This window comes from Jaculus jaculus, chromosome 3, assembly GCF_020740685.1.
Source record: "Jaculus jaculus isolate mJacJac1 chromosome 3, mJacJac1.mat.Y.cur, whole genome shotgun sequence".
NCBI classification, from domain to species: domain Eukaryota; kingdom Metazoa; phylum Chordata; class Mammalia; order Rodentia; family Dipodidae; genus Jaculus; species Jaculus jaculus.
In genome coordinates, this window is record NC_059104.1 from 111,329,624 (window position 1) to 111,345,584 (window position 15,961).

The window sequence follows — 15,961 nt, forward strand, 5'->3', positions numbered from 1 at the left end:
CGATTGTTCATCTCCATTGACTCTAAAGGGCATATTTGACATTGGAAAAAGAAAAAAAATGTATTGGATATTCTATTATACAATAGGTAATTCCATATGAACCTCCCTGAAAAAGAAGCTTTAAAATTTAGAGCATTTTTGTTGAGGATATAATCAAATGAAGTAATCATAATTTTATTGATTCTTAGAAGTCCACAAATTATGTGTAGTCCTCATTGGTCAATGAGAAAAATAATCGGTGGAGAAAATCCTTTTACATGTAAAATATAATATGAGACAGAATTAATGCCTAAACATTGAGCTTTATAAATCAATCCCCATTAAAATCTTTACAGTCACATCTGCACTATATAAACAGACAAGGGAAATCATTCTCTGGTGATTACCTGAAAAATAATCATTTTAAACACTATTAACTATTATGATACTGATGTTTTTACAAACATAATAAGAATAAAATGGTGCTTTCTACTGGATATTTTTTATGATTGGATGTTGACTTTTTCACATTAACTGTTTTATGCTTGGATCTCAGCATTTCATACAATTCCAGCTAGAGTTTGACAGCCTCAATTTTAAATATATGAACATTTTTTTTCCAAGGACAACAATGCGAACACATAATACAAATAAGGATAACAAAAACTACTGAATATACTGAAAGCTTTAGACAAACTTATTCAAAGCCTCTGTAGACTTTTGTGTGTCACAACATTCATGCCACCAATAAGATTCAGCATTTACTCTCCCTGTTAATCTTAGCTGGGGAGTTAAAATGGCCTGTACACAAAACGGAACACCATAAAGCATACACCAAAACTTACCATAATTGTGGTTACAACCACTGTTCTGTTTTCAATAGCTGCTGTGTCATTGCCAAGAGTGGGTACATCTTGAATCAAGACTAATTTGTCCATATCATTCCAGTAACCAACCTGCCACATAGAGACATTATTTGAAAAGCTAACTCGGAAGAGTTCATTCTAGTCCCTTTGGAACAATGAAAGACATAAATAAGCAAGCAGACAAAATAGATTTAAAGTGTGAGTGAAAGAATATTTTTTAAATTGATGGTGACCCAGTTTTCTTCATTTATAAAATTCTTTATTATTATGGGCTTAGAAAATGTAAATTCACAATCATTAATTGTTATTGGCAGGAAAGGTGTGGTTCCAAAAGAATAAAATCCAGAGAAACCTTATGTACTTTGATTTGTGTAAAGACAATGACTGATATTGCCTTAAATAAATTTATATATCAATAAGGTTATAGGTTATATGATAAAGTAGCAGCCAAATTTATGAAAGGTACTTTCATGCAAAGGCAAATTATGTATATTAATAGTTAAATTACCTGTATATTTCATTATACACATACTTTTTGTTTGACATGGTATGAGCACTATATAACAAAACTATTTCTGAAATATTAACTATATTGCTTGATATAGTTGCTCATTGGTCTGCATTCACTACTCATTCTACTGAGCTTTGAAGGCTTTCTTCCTGCTCCAAAGGACTTAACTACTATGTCACTAGTTATGAACATATTTAAACAAAGTAAGCATTAACAAGTCAAAAAGAGGACTTTAGTATTCACAAGTATTACATATGTAAATAAAAAAGAACAGATAAAGTAAACAACTTCATCTTCAGGCTTTTACTGCTTGTTTTGATCTTAAATTATGGTATAAATTCAGAAATTACTTTAAGTTGTTCATGTGAATCTAGAAGACACTTAATAATTTTATAAATATTTTATTTTAGAAATAGATATACATTTGAGGTCTTTTCTTTCTTAAATCCCTACATGTACTTAAATGAATGTTAGTAGCTTTTTCTTACTTTTCCTTCCCACATGACAGGTGCATGGCATGGCCATGGCTTTTCCAATTCAGCACTCTGTTCAGATGCACACACCCTGCAGATTGCACTAGCATGTTTTCCATAACGAAAACCTTTTTCTTTATTAATGAGTACCATTAGGAAAAAAATGACAAATCTGGGACGTACTTTGGAAAAACTTCTGTAAGACTGAAATCTCACATTTAACCTGAATGCTCACAATGATTTCTCTTGATGATAAATGATTCAGAAGTGTTAGAAAATTAAAATAATTGGCAAATTTTTATTTGTTTGTTTTAAATCTACATGCAATTCCACTTAAAAAAGGAAAGAAATCTATACTTTTTGTGATAAGGGTCCAATCAATGGCATATTTCATTGGGGCCATAGATTTATTGAAAATTTAGGATATATAGGAATCATTTCCCAAAGAAAGGAATGATGAAGTTCAAACCTGGAACACTATCCGACATGGAATTTCTTTCTATATTTTTTTCCCCAGGTATGGCGGTTTGATTCAGGTATCCCCCATCAACTTAGGTATCCTAAATGCTAGGCCCCAGTTGATGGCAATTTGGAATTTAATGCCTCCTGGAGGCAGTGTATTGTTTGGTGCGGCCTAATGGGTATTATAGCCAGTGTCCCCTTGCCAGTGTTCACCACACTCTTCTATTCATATTGTCCACCTGATGTTGGCAAGGAGGTGATGCCCACCTTCTGCTCATGCCATCATTTCCCCCTGCCATCATGGAGCTTACCCTAGAGCCTGTAAGCCAAAATAAACATTTTTTTTTTCTACAAGCTGTTCTTGATCAGGTGATTTTTGCCAGCAATGGGAACCTGACTGCAACAGTAATGTTGGTAAGGAGGAGTGGGGTCAACTGCTGCTAGACACCTGACTGTGTAGCTTTGGCCTTTTGGAACTTATTTTGAAAAGGCATGAGAAAGCATTTGAAACCTTGGCCTAAGCGACACCTTGCATTTCTGTAAGTACAGCTTGATGGACTTTTCTGGTCATAGTTGGAAGACTTGAATGCAGTAAGAACTATGGACTGTGACGTTTGGCTGATGAGGGCAAGAAAGAGCTTTGCTTGGATCGGGCTAGAAGCAATTTATATGAGAGGTTTGCTCTTATGCTCATGTCCTGAGAACTTGTGCAAGGTCCCTTTGTGTAGAAGCAGACTGATGTGAGCAGAGGGACCTAGCACAGAAAAAATAAAATCTTTGGCCAAAACTTCTGTCCGTTCAGCTGCAATTGTATGAGAGATTACAACTATTGAGTTTGGGCCATCTGACATGCACTGGGACGACAGAAAATAAAATGCAGTCTCTTGAAAAATCCTGAATACTGGAGTGTCCTGTTCTTCAAAGACTGCTTCATCTCCCCCCTACCACCACTGACAATTAACAAATTGGCACCCCACTTGGAATTATGGAGTGTAGAACTGCAAGAAAGAGAGGGTCATTAAATTTGCAATATGGTCTTATGGTTTGGAAAAGCCATGAGTAGTGTGAAGCAGGTTTGCTTGTTTGCCTGCATAGAGATCCCTGAAGCCACAAGGATGGACTGTGGGTTGCAGTGGAGACCCAGTGGAGATGCCATGACCATGAGATGTCTCCTAGACAAAGCTGCTGACCCTGGATGAAGTTTTCCAGGACTCTGACTAGCCCAGTTGGAGGGGCAGAATTGTAACTCCAGAGAATTGTTGCTGGTTAGAATTATTGGACTTGGGAGATTTGTCACTGATTAGAGTTGTTGGACTTGGAGTTACAGAGTTTGATGTTTGCCCTGTTTAAATCTTTGTATTTGTTGAATATTTCTTTTCTATGCCCAGTGTCATCCTTTGCAGTGTGAATGTGTATTCTGTGCCATTATTTTTTTTTATTAATTTTTGGTTTATCTTTTGGTATTAAGGCTCAGTTTAAAGACCTTGGATTATGGGAATGTTTAAATATCATTAGGGTTGATAAAAACTATGGGGGCTTTAAAACATGGACTGAGTGCATTGCATTTTACATAATGGATGGTAATCAGTTTATGGGGGCCATGGGCAGAATGTTGTGATTTGACTTAGGTGTCTCCATAAACTTAGGTGCTCTGAATGCTAGGTCCCCAGCTGGTGGCAATCTGAAAATTAATATCACCTATAAGCAGTGTATTGTTGAGGGTGGGCTTATGGTTATTATAGCCAGTTTCCCCTTGTCAGTGTTTGGCACACTCTCTGGTTCCTATTGTCTACCTCATGTTGCCCAGGAGGTGATATCCACCCTCTGCTCATGCCATCATTTCCCCCTGCCATCATGGAGCTTTCCCATGAGCCTATAAGCTAAAATAAACTTTTGCTCCCACAAATTGCTCTTGGTTGGGTGATTTCTGCCAGCAATGAGAACCTGACTGCAACACCAGCATTTTATGTTTTACTAATATTTTTTCTCTAATCCAATCTCATTTAGTCAGGCTTATAAGCATGATATTTTTCCTAGAGATTGCAAATGGATATAAGTGGTTTTGTGACACAAACATTAAAAAAAATGGCAGCATTTGAATCATTACACTCACAAGAGAGTCAGAAAAATATCATCTTTGTATTCTCAAAGGGGGATTTTGTTCAGTCTTGAGCAGACTTAAATGTGTAGGTCAGGTCTCTATGTGTATGGCGGAACTAGCCTACAATATAAAACTAGGGTTGGAATTAGGGGCTATGAAGATCCTTTGTTCTAGCTAAAGAAGGTTCCTTAAAGACCCGCTTTGGTCTGACCTGTCTTGAAAAGTCTGGTTTAAGTCTCACAGCAGTGTTAGATAGAAATCTAACAGTATTATGACTGATATTGAACAGAGTGATGACAGTAATCTCTGGGACCATTGCAATTTTCATGTTAATTTCAGATTCACCCTTTTTAAAAGCCAGAAATCCATGAGGAGATATATATTCTGAGTCTTACTTTTCTATAAAGTGTCAATTAAATGTAAAAATGCACCAGTTTTCTAGACCAGCCTGGCATATAACCTAATCTCAATGAATGAAATTTCTTTAATTAAGGTTTTCTGAACTCACGCAAGTCTGGGGCTGGAGCATTCCCTCTGGAGCCTTGGGGGTAATCAGCCTATGATAATAGAAACATTCAGCTGTATTTTGGGGTCTAAATTTGAGAAAGCACTTTGTATCTAGCTTAATGAGACACTTAATTAGGTTTACTGTTACAGAAGTCAGACAAACTGATGGGTTGATTCTCTGACCTACGTTCGAAGCTGATTCCCTTTTTGGCAAGTGTTCATTTTACAGGAATGATTACTTACTTCTAAGATATATTGCCTGCTTTCATCAGCACAGTGATTCTCAGGGAGGCTCAATTTTAAGCTTAATATTCCTGACAAAATACCCAAGTTGATCATTGCCATGGGAAAACAAAGTCAAATGAGTTTACACCATTTTGCACTTCATTTTTCTTTGCACAGTGTTGGATGGATGTCAGCTGGGTGTGTTCATCACTCTGCCAATGTACTCTGTAACTTTCTCCTTGAGAAACCTTAATTTTTGCTACTATTATGGTTCAACAAGCCTTGGAAAGATTTAGTACTATAAGCATTTTAAACCCAAAGATCCATGAGGAGGTATATATTCTGAGTCTTACTTTTCTATAAATTGGCAATTAAATTAAATTAAACACACCAGTTTTCTATAACAGGGCCTGACATGTAACCTAATCTCAATTAATGAAATTTCTACAATTAAGGTTTTCTGAACTCATGCAAGTCTGGGGCTGGAGCAGTTGGAATTAATGCTAGTTAACACCTGCTTCCCGGTCCCAGTTTTCTTTCAATTTTATAGAGAACCCTTTACCTTGCTGCACTTCTGTTTTGTAAATTATGATGCCTTCTGCTTTTCAAAAGCTTGGGCTTAAATCCCTACCTGTGTGAGATCTGAATGTGATGGGCACGTGGCCTTTCTTCCCTCTGCCTGCATGGGGACTACTATTATTTTTAGTGGCCTGTGGAGTAATCTGTCTGTTCCACTCTTAGCAGAGGGATTGGTTGTGGGCCACCATAGTGAGTAAAGTGGGTGGCTCTGTGGAGCCCCTGAGTTTCTTCTTGGGAAGGTATCTCCTTTCTTTGCTCCAGGTGGTTCCTATCCTGCTGAGTGTTAGCTGCTAGCCTGCATGAAAGGAGATGCCACTGTGAGGATGACAAGGTAGAATTGGCAGCTCCGTATCTTTGTTACACAGATGTGGGTGTGTATCATGTGATACACAGGTGAGAAAGCTTTCCCCACTTCCCATATATGTCCTCTGCTGTGCTGCCTTGAAGCCTTTCTTCTGCTACTACCTGTCTGAACTCTACATAGCTATGCTTAAACCTCACCTCCTCCATACAACCTGCCTTGATATGTGTTCCTCCATCTGCAAGGGATTTCTTCCCTTTAGATTCCACATGCCTTCTCTTCAGTGTCACATGGAAGTCATACTCTCCCTCACTGCAAAACAAACTCTTCAATCAGAGTGCATCTTCAAGCAGAGCAGGATATGGAAAGGTTCTAGAATTAGACATACTTGGATTTAAAAAAACTGTTTTCTCACTTATGGGTTTTAGTCAAATAACCAGAACTTACTGGGACACAATTTTCACATTTTGAGGGAGAAACAGTCAGGTAGTTTTAATTTTAGGTAGTCAGCTAAGAATGAGCCCAAAGAGAATTCAGCATCTGATCCAGTCCCGTCTCATCCCTCAGAGACAGCACCTTCTACTCTATTTGCTTTTTAGGCTAGGCCCCTGAGTCCAAACCAATTAGGTATCTTTTGCCTGAGGGTGACACCCACTCAAGTAAGGTATAAGAGGTGCTTTCTGGGTGGCAATGTCTTCTTCTTCTTGATTGTTTATCTCTACTGGCACCTGAACCTTTAGGTCCCTGTTCCGGGTAAGCCCTTCCCCCAAATCAGGCCAGGTAGTCTGGAGTGTGTGTGGGGGTCTTTTTTATTTTGCTACTCTCTTCTAAACTAGGGCACGTTTCCTAACTGACTGCATGGCTTTTTTTCTAATGTGAAATTGAAAGGCTTACATCCTTTTGTTCCACTTCTGTGTGTGTGTGTGTGTGTATGTGTTTCTTTAAGCTCTGGGCCCTTTTCAAATTTTCTTGAAAGTCCTTGCTTCATATTTTTCCTACAGGCCCTTTCCACTTCTGAATGTCCTTCCAGTTTCTGTCTCCTTGTAGGTACATAATACATATACCAGCTCTAGCCTTTTTCTTGGATTTCATAATCTCCACATAAGTAAACTTACTGATTTATAGTTTATCCTTCTCTTTTCCAGTCTGTTTATTTCAATTATTTGTTGACAATAGAAAAAAATCCAAATGTTAGGGGTTCATAAATCTAAAATCCTGTATGAATTTGGGAGAAGGGCAATACTGAAGTTGTAGGTATGTTATATGGATTAATTTATGCAAAGCACTAAATCCAGTGTGTGATTCATAGAAGGTAGTTCATAAACTATATCACTATTAAAGCAGAAGAGTATGTCTTAGAAAGATTTTTCATATTGCCAACAGTTTGAAGAGCTTCTAGATAAGGCTAATTCATAGCCCTTGTGAGGCCAACAGAGATGATCCTTGGGGCAATCTGACTATATTGACTAGCAGAATCTAGGTTAATTGAGCTCTATGTTCAGTTACTGCATCAGTAAATAAAGTGAAGAGCAATCGGGAAAGACACCTTATATGGCGTTTTTAAAATATGTAATTATTAATTTGTTTTATTGTTATTTTTAATTTTTTTTCAGGAGAGAGCATGAACACATTCCCCCACTATCACAAATTATGCAGTCAAGTTTCCAAATTTGGCTAAATTGCAGGGATTGGGACAGTCAGAGTGCAATGGATAAGTCTCACCCTGGGAAAACCACCTTTGTGATCATGGTATCTCCCCTTGTTATCATTTTTAATACTTCATTTATTTACTTTTGAGAGAGGGGAGAGAGAGAGAGAAACAGAGAGAGAGAGAGGGAGGGAGGGAGAGTTTGTGTGTGTCAGGGCCTCTAGTCTCTGCAAATGAACTCCATATGCAAGCATCACCTTGTACATCTGGCCTATATGGGTACTGAGGAACCAAACCTGAGCCCTTAGACAAGTGCGTTAGCCACTAAGACATCTCTCTAGCCCTAAGTGGTGTTTGATTCAGATGTTCCCTATAAAATCATTTGCTTGAATGCCTGGTACCCAGTGGATGGCAATTTGGGAGGTGGAGCCTTGCTCGAGGAGGTGTATTGTTGGAGATGAGCTTTGGGGTGTTATAGCCAGGTTTCCTTGCTAGAACTCTGCTCACTGTCTTGCTACTTTTTTTGGCCTGCTTTGGCAGAGATGATGTCCAGCTTCTGATAAATCATCTTTCCCTACCATCAAGAGATTGTAAACCAAAATAAATCCTTTCCTCCCATCAGTTGCTTTTGGTCAGACATCTTGTCCCATCAACAAGAAGGTAATTACAATACCTGATGTCAATGTCTAGGCTCTGCACATCACGCATGTGCATGCACTCACATGTACACTTGTACTTGTATCTGCACACAATGTGACAAATGTACACTCAAGAAACACTTCCAAATGAATCCCACATGTTCACTCTAGAATGCTTAGAACTAATTACTATGGTGGGATGTGAAGTATTATTGTATAAGTCCAAGTTTTGTAAATTGAGAGTTGTAGCTCCACAGGAGCTATTGCAAATGAATGTGGGGGGTTGCAAAAAAATGTTTCTGAATATACAATGACAAAAGCCTAATTCAAAATCAAATGTGTGACATGTCTGCCTATCTCAGGAAGCACTTACTTTATGCCAAAGAGTGGCACTTCATCATAGCCTTTGTTCTGAACACAAGGATGTGAACTCTGCAGTGCAACTCAGCACACACTGCCTGAAACACTGTGGCTCAGACTGGACACCATTATGTGTTATGAAGTTCAGTGTACTTACTGTGAATGCCAACTTTTATGCTGTTATTAAAATGTGATTTAATTATGAAGAGTTTTAATATATTCCTACCATCCTTTCTCAGCATTACTAAATCAGTACCACTTGAATTGTAGTGTGTTAGAATTTTTTTTAAAATAATGTGTGTTCATGTGTATTTAGGAACATGTGTGTGGAGGTGCACGTTAATGTGTTTACCTGTGTGTATGGATACCATACGACAACCTTGGGTGTCATCCTCAGAACTACCTTCCACTACTTTTTGAGATTTTTTTGGTCTCCAGTTGCCCTGGAGCTCACCAGTTTGGCTACATTGGCTTGCCAGTGAGCCCTTCTTTCTCCAGCTCCCTTGCATTGGGAATCCAAGTACATGCCACTATACCCAGTTTTTTTTTTTTTAACATGAATTCTGGGAATTGAACTCAGATACTCATACTTTCCTTAAGCAAGCCTAACAGACTGTCTGTTTTTATGAAACAGACAGAGAGAGAGACAGACAGAAAGAAAGAGAGAGAGAATTGGCATGCCAGGGCCTCTAGCAACTGTGATTGAACTCCAGACATGTGTGACCCTTGTGTGATGTGCAACATTGTGCACATGTGTCACTGTGTGTCTGGCTTATGGAGGACCTGGAGAGTCTAAAAAGATTCCTTAGGCTTTTGGGCAAGTGCCTTAACTGTTAAGCCATCTCTCCAGCCCAGACCCTCATACTATTGAGACAACCATTTTACTCACTGTGGTAGTGTAAATGGATATCCCCCAATAGATTCAGGTTTATAACTTCGTGTCACTGTGGGTGGATCCTAGGACCAGCCCTAAGGTATTTGGGGATGGATGTGGAATTTCTAGCAAAAGATATGCAAAGTGCTTGAACTTTTCCTGGGGTTCCTGGAGTGTATTTGCTTGTGCTGGTGGTTGCTTTTCTCTCTGCATGGATCTGTGAAAGGGAGCCAGCTTCTTTTGCCATTATGGAACTTCCCCTGGATCTGTAAGCTTCAATAAATTACATCCCTCCTATAACCTGTGCCTGGTCTGGAGGCTCTCCCCAGTGACATAAAGCTGACTACAACACTGACTAAGCTATCTTCTCTTCCCTATAATGCTTATGCTTGTTTGTTTGAGACAGGGTCTTATGTAGCCCAGGCTGGCCTCACCTAAGTAGCTCAGGGTGATCAATGAACTTTGATACTACTGGCTTCTTATCCCAACTGCGGGGATTACAGTCACATGCTGGTTACCCATTGTTAGAAAGTTTGATTTTAAAAATTACTATATGTGTTATTGACTTGATTTTCATGAAAAAATGCATGGAATGAGTTTGGCTTGAGAATAGGACAGCATTTTCAACAATTTATGAAATGGCTCAGAACATATTTCTGCCTTTTTGTACTGAATATTTATGTGAAATGGTGCTCTCAGCATTGTTGAATATAAAATTAAAATACTTATCAGCTCAGCATTAAATACTCATACAAAATTTTATCTTTCTGCTAAAGTAGAAATGTATATCCATCTCATTTGTCTATATAAATAATAGTTACATCGTACCAAAGAATTGTTTTAAATATATTTATGGTTTATTTTCAATTAATATGCCTACAAATCTATTTACCCTGAATCACATATGATCTTCTCAAATGGAAAGGGTTCTTGATTGGAAAAGGTTTATAAAGTCTTGGTATAAAGTACTTTCGGGATGTTGGGAAGACACTGACATGCTTTATCACATCTTCAGAGCACATTATTAACTTTCCAGATACAAGTTCTGAACCCAGCACCTTTATGAACAAGTGCAGTGTTTCTCCCCCTCCTCAGCCCAGCCATTATCTCCACCATTCTATTTTCCATCTGTTTCTTCATTGTGCATTTGAATTCTTCATCTTAATTACTTCAGGAACCAACAATCTGTTCAAACACACCCACTCACTAGATGTAGGCCTCTGCATTCTCTCTAATGATTCACAAATCATGCACAGAGGTGATTATGCTTCTGCATTACATTATGATCTTCCCTGCAGAATAAATTATGTTCTGTGGGATTCTTTCTGCTAAGCTTTCCCTTGCCACATTGCTTCTACTGTAAATACGGGATATCTATTAAATGGTACAAGAATTTATCTCAGCATACACCATCAAGAAAACACTAGTTAGGAGTAATCACAAATAACAGAAACTTAGGACTGGGGAGATTGGTCAATGGATAAAGTACTCATTGGGCAAGACTGAGGACTACAGTTTGGATCTCAAGTGTCCACACAAATATCAGGTGAGTGTGACAGGCTATTTGCAATTCCAGTGTGGAGGTGGTAGAGATAGAGGACCCAGGAAAAATGGCTACCTAGAATAGCCGGGTCCGTGAGCTCTGGTTTAAGTGAGACCTTGCCACATGAATAATGTAGAAACTAGTTTAGGAAGACATCTGTTGTCAATCTCTGGCATCTACATCCATGCGTGTGTGCGCACATGTACACACACACATGCATACACACACAAAGAGGAACATCCACACAAATGTGCACTCACAAACATTTGTACACAAATCACACATGCATGTACAGTACACTCACATATTCATAAAAATGGGAAATTTAGAATACTTATCTATCAGTCTTCAATCACACTTTAAGAATGTCACATGCAAACTAAGAAAATGGCAGCTGTTCCTATAAATTCAACTGTGGCTTACCTTTCGAGGTCCTGTGCTTTTTAGCTCAAACACATCCATTGTGTAATTGACTCTACGTCCATAGTGGTCAAATTGAACATTCCCAGTCAAACCTTGAATCCGAACCTATAAGAGAAAAAGAAAACACACTTATTATTTGTATTATTTTTTTTTAAACAGAAATCTTGACTACATCTACTAGGCTTAGAACCACTCAAAGCAGTTGAATTACAACTATAATCAGCTCTCTGGCATGCCATTGGATATTTGAGCTACTAGGATAGAATCTGAAAGGGGCATGTCAAAAGAATCAAAAATGAATTTTAGCTGGGCGTGGTGGCACACAACTTTAATCCCAGCATTTGGGAGGCAGAAATAGGAGGATTGCCATAAGTTCAAGGCCATCCCAAGACTACATAGTGAATTCCAGGTCAGCCTGGGATAGAGTGAAACCCTTCCTCAAGAACCCCTCCCCTGCCAAAAAATGAATTTTGTTATATATTTAGAAGATGAGTGTTTCAGTTGTTAGTATGGTAGTTACCATTTTACCTACCAGAATTCTCCCTCAACATTGAAGTATTCATTATTGAAATAGAAATATGTTCTGTTTATAGTTAATCTTCAATTATATCAATATATTCACATAATAAGTAAATTTGATTCTTGTGATTGATTTCCATGCCAGGCAATATTTTCTCCTTGGTAATATTATATTAAAATATAAGAAGCTAAAAATCTCTTTGAAAAACCTCCAAGGACATTAGATTCCATATTTCCTTTTAATTCACTTTTACTTTACTTATATCTTTAATCCAACACATTTCAGAAGATTTAATAATAATCATTATTCATGTTATATGTAATATTAGTTATTTGAAAATGGTCTGGATAAGTATAAAAGAATAAAATAAGCTCAGCATTTAATTCAAAGTTACAAAGTAACTTACTGATCCACCAAGGAAATAGTTATCTGTATGTGTGGAATATGTCATCTTCTTTCCTAAGGTAGGCTTACATTGCTGGAACCACTTGTGGTTAATTAAGTTGTGTGATTCTCTCAGATTGGTATGTTGTAAGCAGATATTAGATATCATTAGAGTGTCATTTCCAAGATACAACATTTCATAGCCGATTAACAACCTCCCTTAGCAATCTATTTTTCTGTTGTAACACTTCATACAGTAGCTACTCTTTCAGGTTGGCCCTTGAGTAACTTTATTGAGCAAAGGGCCCTTGGTAACCTAGTGAGTATAGAGTGAACTCTTTAGTTGTTCTAACCCTCTGGGATTTGTGGTCATTTCTATAATACAACTCTATTTACCCTGAGTATGTGTCTACATGAGGTACAAACATCAAGATTTGATCTAAAATGTTTCAAAACTGATGAAATCTTTAATAAAATGGAAGTTGTAACAATTATTTATGCTCACATAAGTGAGGTTGTTTTCTTGAATATTCTGCTTAAGAAGTATTATGACATAAATCCAACATAAGTAAACGTGGGTCACCTGCTTGAGCGTCCTCTCCATGTCAATTCCCTGGCCCCATGGAGCCGCAGGGTTTGCCAGACAATCCCCCGCATTTCCTCGCCTTGAAATATCGATTTTCTGTCTTCTGAGACTTCGGAAAGTTTCAGCCATTACGAGGACTCCATCATAAGTCAGAGCAGATGTGTACTAAGCAAATGAAAGTGTTTATAGTGGTAAATGTCAAACTCTTATCTAGCATTAGGAAATTTGTGGGTTGATGAGAGGAGTATCATCTTCTCTCATGGGCCATTGAAGCACTACAAATTATTTCCCCCTGGCTTGAACAGAAAGACTATATGATGAATCTTATCATCATCACATATATATATATATATATTGAGGCAAGGTCTCATTGTAGCTCAGGTTGTCCTGGAATTCACTCTGTAGTCTCAGGGTGGCCTTGAACTCTCAGTGATTCTCCTACCTCTGCCTCCCGAGTACTAGGATTAAAGGCGTGGGCCACCACGCCTGGCTTATCATCCCAATTTTAAAAGGTGAAAATACACTCTGAAAATATAGACTCTAGTAAATACTTTTCCATCAACTGGAAGAATAAAAGGCTGAGGTAGGATCTTTGGCCTGTGTTTTAGCATAAACAGGTGGAGAGCAAGATGCTGTGCATAGCACAGTTGCCTCCGCCCATGCATTCCTCTGCAGGGCTTAGCCTCAGGACAGCTGGGTTGATTTGTCTTTGTCTGTTTCCAAAATGCCTTGCAGGGTCCTCTGAGATTTAATTTATATTCATTCATTTGAAATCTCTATCTTAGTCCACATACTAATTATTCAACTGCTGAAGTGCATGCACCTGTCATTGCTCCGAGTAGAATAAATACCACTCTGTTCTGTGAGTGTCTTAGGAGGGCTAGCCATCACTTTAGATTTCCAGTGTTTCCTAGGACCAAAGTGGAGTATGAAATGGAGACTGTCTGCTTTCTGATAACCATGTATGTTTCTTGTTAAGAAAAGTATGAGACCCCAGGACAAGATTATCTGAATAAGACAGAAAGTGGAGGAGAGTCTTTGATGGGAACTTTATCTGCAGATAATTTTTGGTATAATTTGATTAGAGAATTATTAAACACATGGTAATTTGTGCTTCATACAATCATATCAAAGCATAATACAACATCAACTGTCCCTCATAACAAAAGTCTGCATAATTTCCTTTGGAAATCTGTAAGACCAATACTCTTTGCCCCTGTGTGTGTCAGGGATAGGTTGGTGTCACGTAAAGTAGAGGATAATCTCCTTAGTTTTCAGCCTGCTGTCAAGTGAAGAAAAATCATTTGAAATATAGAAGTGTACTTAGGCAATGTGATCATTAGATAGAATAGCATGTCAAGGAAAGAAAGACCAAAACACAGACTCAACAAAGAATACAGTGTAAATTTTAAGAAAGGATTTTTCAATCTATGAAACTGGTGTTTGGAGGGTTTGTGAGGCATGTGTGAAAAGATTTGCTGTGCCTTCCACTAGGACACAATGCAGTAGGCCCCAGGAAAAATGTGTTTGCTCATGAAACAAGCCAGAAGTTTCACTAAATATAAATATTTTCACCCTCTTCCTTGATCCAATGTGCCTTTGAGTAGAAAGTGCCTTAAAATTAGCTTCAACACAGGAAGGAAAGTAAAAATGAGAACTAAAGTGAAACTTAAAAACATAAAGACCATGCCGGGTGTGGTGGCGCATGCCTTTAATCCCAGCACTCGAGAGGCAGAGGTAGGAGGATTGCCATGAGTTCAAGGCCACCCTGAGAATACAGAGTGAATTCCAGGTCAGCCTGGGCTAGAGTGAGAACCTACCTCAAAAGAGAAAACAACAACAACAACAAAAAAAACCATAAAGGCCAAGAGGAAATTACACAATGCTAGTATTCCAGGGTCGAGAGAGAGAAAAAGGTACAATATTATTGCTTTTCCAGCCCGTGGAAAGAAGCTGAAGAGAGACAGCCCTGAGAAAAACAAATCTGCTTTCTCTATTTTATAATGACCATCCACTTTTGTGAAACATGAACTGTATAAAGGAAGAGCAATCACAGCGGGGCAGGGCAGAGAAAAACAACAAACCATGGCTGTGCAGGATTTTGGTAGGCCAAGGAGCTGACAGAAGCTGGAGTTTAAATTGCTGTTACTTTTTCAAAGTCTTTACTTCTTTCCTTTAAAAAATTATTGTTATTTGGGCTGGAGGGATGACTTAGCAGTTAAGGAGTTTGCCTGCAAAGCCAAGGGACCCAGTTTCGATTCCCCAGGACCCATGTTAGCCTGATTCACAAGGGAGTGCATGTGTCTGGAGGTCTGGAGTTCATTTGCAGTGGCTGGAGGCCCTGGTACGCCCTCTCTCTCTCTCTCTCTCTCTCTCTCTCTCTCTCCCTCTTTCTGTCAAATAAATAAATAAAATATTTTAAAAAATATTGTTATTTATTCGTTTATTGTTTTAGTTTAGAAATTTAGGTGCTATTCATTCTTGCGATTTGTTTTAGTAGTTTCTTGCTTCCCCTCCTCTCCCAAGCATTATTCACTGTCCAATGACCAAATTGGGAGAACTTTTTTGTCAGTTTGTAGACAAACAAAGCAGGGATGGGTAGAATGATGGTGCAGTGGAAAGAGGTGGGCTTTGAAAAGAAAGAACTGAGAAAGATTCTAATTATGACAGTGATAGGTTGATGACAATTTGGAAGAGAGTCTACATTTAATGGAGCATCCAGAATGGGAAAATGAAAAAAAGATAACTATTTATAATAATTGTTGTAAGGATCAAATATCATATCTGAGAACTCATTGCAAAAATGTACTTGGATAGAAGCTAGAATTATAAGAAATAAAGGAGTGAGCAGTAGAGTCATTGCCTCACAGAATATAGGCTTGAGAATTATATAATCTAACAGCATGGAGATTACACAGGAAAAAGGGTCATATTTATTGGAGCAATAAGAAAAAGCTTCATCAAGCAAGCGGAATTTGAGC

The 15,961-nt window shown here is 38.2% G+C and overlaps 1 protein-coding gene and 1 non-coding gene across 7 annotated transcripts in view; both read right to left on the reverse strand.

Annotated features, from left to right (window-relative positions):
• Gria4 (glutamate ionotropic receptor AMPA type subunit 4) overlaps window positions 1–15,961 on the reverse strand; it is a 390,107-nt gene that overhangs the window by 67,954 nt on the left and 306,192 nt on the right. For all 6 annotated transcript variants that reach the window (XM_004652938.2, XM_004652937.2, XM_045145193.1 and 3 more), the window contains exons 8-10: window positions 12,978–13,145; window positions 11,491–11,595; window positions 825–935 (exon numbers count right to left, since the gene is read on the reverse strand). In XM_004652938.2, coding sequence (XP_004652995.1) covers window positions 825–935; window positions 11,491–11,595; window positions 12,978–13,145 — 384 coding nt within the window. The remainder of the gene's footprint in view (window positions 1–824; window positions 936–11,490; window positions 11,596–12,977; window positions 13,146–15,961) is intronic.
• LOC123459874 lies at window positions 7,615–7,773 on the reverse strand. The gene has a single exon (XR_006636610.1). It is a non-coding gene; the product is annotated as a U1 spliceosomal RNA (small nuclear RNA).